The sequence below is a fragment of the Solanum tuberosum genome, unplaced genomic scaffold, assembly GCF_000226075.1.
Source record: "Solanum tuberosum cultivar DM 1-3 516 R44 unplaced genomic scaffold, SolTub_3.0 scf00385, whole genome shotgun sequence".
NCBI classification, from domain to species: Eukaryota; Viridiplantae; Streptophyta; class Magnoliopsida; order Solanales; family Solanaceae; genus Solanum; species Solanum tuberosum.
In genome coordinates, this window is record NW_006239315.1 from 252,690 (window position 1) to 256,422 (window position 3,733).

The following is a 3,733-nucleotide window of genomic DNA, read 5'->3' on the forward strand; positions in this document are numbered from 1 at the left end:
CCCATCGCCTTCATTATCATCCCTACATTGCATTTTCAATTTCATTGATTTCTTCATCTTTCGTTTCTTTTTCTTCTGAAGCACTGTTGATTCGCCGCGTTGACTGATTGTTCTTCATTTTCTTCCCTCAAATTGTATGGATTGAGTGTTCGTTTAGGTTTTGTTGATTCACATTTCTTGAAGGAATCGTTCTCCGTTTGATCGTCTAAGTTCTTCCACGGCGTTTCCATATCGAAGGTGAGTTTTTTTTTATGATTATATTGGTTCTTTTCGTTTTGGGGTTTGTTTTTTTTAGCGTTTTGATCTTTTTTTTTTTTGAATTTTTAGGGTTGGGTCTAGGGTTAGGGCGATGCGGATGGAAGCGTCCGGTGCAAATTCGGACGCTCAAAGAGGTATTTCATCAACGAGTAATAATATTGGTAGTAATTCTAGAAGGCATGGAGTACAATTGTCGGCTGCCAATTTATTTCGTTCTCCGTTGTCGACGTTGTTGGAATATTCTGGAATTTTAAGGACAAGATCAAGTCATACAGAATCGGATAGTTTGATAAATAGTCAATTTCAGCCTCGTGTGGATGATGCTGGGACATCTCCAGCTTCTCCGGGTGGCTCTGGGGAAGTTTCGATTAGGATTATTGGTGCTGGTGAGCAGGAACATGATAGAGTTGGGAATGTAGTGCCATCACCAGCTGTTGGTGGAACACTGAGGGAAGGGGATGGGGAAAATGAGGTTTTTGGGAGGACGGTTTCGAGGTCGGGGTCTGCAGCTTCAGTTGGAGCATTGGAGAGTCAATCGAGTGATAGAGGGGCGGGAGATGGAGTTACTCAACAGATGAATGGAAACACGGAGACAGGGACTACGGATGGTGCTGGTGTTAATAATAGGGAGTCTTCTTACCAAAGATATGATATACAGCAAGCTGCCAGGTGGATTGAGCAAATTATTCCATTCTCTTTGCTTTTGTTGATTGTTTTCATTCGGCAACATTTGCAAGGTATTCTCCGTGGTAACTAAGAGATTTTCACTTGAAACTGTCCATCATAGTTCTTGCTTGTACTTTTGACCGTTTCATGTACTTAACGATGCTTGCTTGGGTTTTCCGTTATTCTTTTGACTCTCAAGTAGCCAGAGCCTTTTCATTGCTATTGTGTTGCCACAATATTGTCTCTGCAGTTAATGCGGAAGAGGATCAGGTGTTTTTCTATGCATTTCACATTTGACAACATCGGAGTCATATGGTTTGCGGATTGAACTTTTGTACTTCACTAAGAAATGATACATGTATGGCCGTATGAATTATGAATACTTTATCCATTAGACTGCTACTTATCTTGGTTAGTTAATGCGACTTTCTAGTATTTTGGACCAATTTATGCCAACATGAGTTGTATTGTATTTATAATTTGTTTTAGTAGTGGTTGACTTCTTTGTTTTTTCTTTTACATTCAAGTGAAAATGACTATGCAATTCACTTCTCTCCCCTCTGTCCATCCTTGTCCTCTCATCTTGTGGTCCTTGTTTCCTTCCCTCCCTGTTTATTGGGGAGGGGGGTGGGGGATAGTGATGGTATCTACGTACTGTTTTTTTTTTCTTATTGAAAGTTATGATGGCTATAAATTTTCTTGTTTTGCTTGTTTGAGGGTTACTGTTCTTTACCATAATTTCCATAAGTTAGTATTTCTCAAGATTGCTCTTTGGTTTGTGCATGAACCCCACAGGTTTTTTTGTTACAATTTTGATTGCTGCTGTCATGTTCAAGTCAAATGATATTGTAAAGAAGCAGACTGCACTTAAGGTGATGTAAAATGCCCTCGCAACACCAATCCTCAACAAGGGAAGAGCAAAAAAGAATAGAAGGAGCTGATATGCTGATTACTCTTCCTGCCTTTTCTGCTTGATACTTTTCTCATACTAATAAGCAATGAAATTATTAATCTTCTTCTTCCTTGCAGGGTGAGAGGAAAATCTCTATTCTGATCGGCATATGTATTCTGTTCAGCAGTTATTTATTTGGGTTTTACTGGTGGTACCGAAATGATGATCTTTTGTCTCCATTGTTGATGCTTCCACCAAAGGCCATACCTCCTTTTTGGCATGCCATCTTCATGATCATGGTGAACGGTGTGTTCTAATGAAGTTGTCCTGATTAGAAATATCTTGCTCAGCATCTGGATTCTCATGTGTGAATAGTTTGAAAAGATATCATGGAGTTGACTTCTATCGCTTTGCTTTCCTTGATAGATACTTTGGTCCGTCAGGCGGCAATGGTCTGCAAATGTTTTCTTCTGATGTATTACAAGAATAGCAGGGGCCGGAACTACCGTAGGCAGGTGACAGCAGTTTAGATAGATTTATTCACCCTGTCATTTACTCAATAGGCATTATCTCTTTCTTGCTCTGTGCTAACTGCTATTTGTGTGTATAAATAGGTGAAAAAGAAGCTTTCTGATAAGTTATTTTCCATACAGGGTCAATTGTTAACTTTGGTTGAGTATCTTTTACTGCTGTATCGTGCTTTGCTCCCAGCTCCAGTTTGGTATCGTTTCTTTTTGAACAAGGAGTATGGAAGCCTCTTTTCATCATTAATGACCGGGCTGTATTTAACTTTCAAGCTCACTTCTGTTGTCGAGAAGGTATGTTTTTCCAATAAATCTCTATTTTCTTCCATGTATTTGTTGTCCTTGGGTATCTTAATGTTCTGTTTTAGAGAATGCAGCATGCTAGTCTTTCTAAATTTTAAGGGTCAACATTGTCATTGTTCTAACCTATTTTTCATTTGATCCTACCTTCATATTCTGCAGGTCCAATCCTTCTTCACAGCTTTAAAGGCGTTGTCACGTAAGGAGATTCATTATGGAGTATATGCGACTTCTGAACAGGTAATATGGTTTGTTCTTTTAATAAACAAAAATAGTAATAAGCATGTTTCCTAAGTTGCTTAAGATGGGTTTCATCTTCTTTTTTGATAAGTAAGACAATTTTCCTCTTCTACTGCTCATGGCAAAGAAGAAATATATAAGAAAAGCTCATAATGCAACATAGAACTCAATTATCCAAAGTCAGAATTTTTTGTTCTCAAACACAATAATTTCAAACTTAGAAACCTATCATCTGGTGATTTGGTTTATTTTTCTGCCTTGGAGGAATCACAGTTTGAATATCTAACTCTGATTCAAATATTAATTTATTCTATGTGGAAAAGTTCCAGATTGCTGTGTTGTTTACTGGAAAAGTTTCATTTTGAGTATATGGGGAAGAAAATCTTACTCTAGTATGGTTGTTTTTAATTAGCATATTGGGTGTTGGAGAGATTGCCTTCTGCTCCAGAATGAAATAAATGCAGTTCATCCCTTGCTCCTCGTCATTTTATTGGCAGCCATTTGCTTTATCCATGTTTTTTTTTTTTTGAGAATTTCCTTGGGGAGTATGTTGATATTTTCCCTTTAAAGGAAAAGTGATGAAGTATATACTCACTACTGCTCATAAATGCGTTACACATCCCAATGATTGCAGAAGCCATACTTTATTGCTGGTGCACACACCCATTCTATTTTATTTTTGCTGGTGCAGTCGCCCATACAAAAATATATATATATATATATATATATATATATATATTAGAAATATATATTTTTGTATTAATCGGGTGTCTGTATCTATGAAAATTGCGTGTATATGTATATGTTATTTGTGTTTGTATATCTGCATAAAATTTGAATTTGTATACAATTG

At 37.2% G+C, this 3,733-nt stretch overlaps 1 protein-coding gene across 1 annotated transcript in view; it reads left to right on the top strand.

The window, feature by feature from the left end:
- Window positions 1-6: 6 nt before the first annotated feature.
- Window positions 7-3,733, top strand: part of LOC102589407 (RING finger and transmembrane domain-containing protein 2) — an 8,023-nt gene continuing 4,296 nt past the window's right edge. The window contains exons 1-7 of the mRNA XM_006362270.2: window positions 7-237; window positions 328-995; window positions 1,720-1,796; window positions 1,954-2,122; window positions 2,243-2,331; window positions 2,470-2,634; window positions 2,803-2,880. Of these exons, the coding sequence (XP_006362332.1) occupies window positions 350-995; window positions 1,720-1,796; window positions 1,954-2,122; window positions 2,243-2,331; window positions 2,470-2,634; window positions 2,803-2,880 (1,224 nt within the window). The 5' untranslated portion in view covers window positions 7-237; window positions 328-349. The remainder of the gene's footprint in view (window positions 238-327; window positions 996-1,719; window positions 1,797-1,953; window positions 2,123-2,242; window positions 2,332-2,469; window positions 2,635-2,802; window positions 2,881-3,733) is intronic.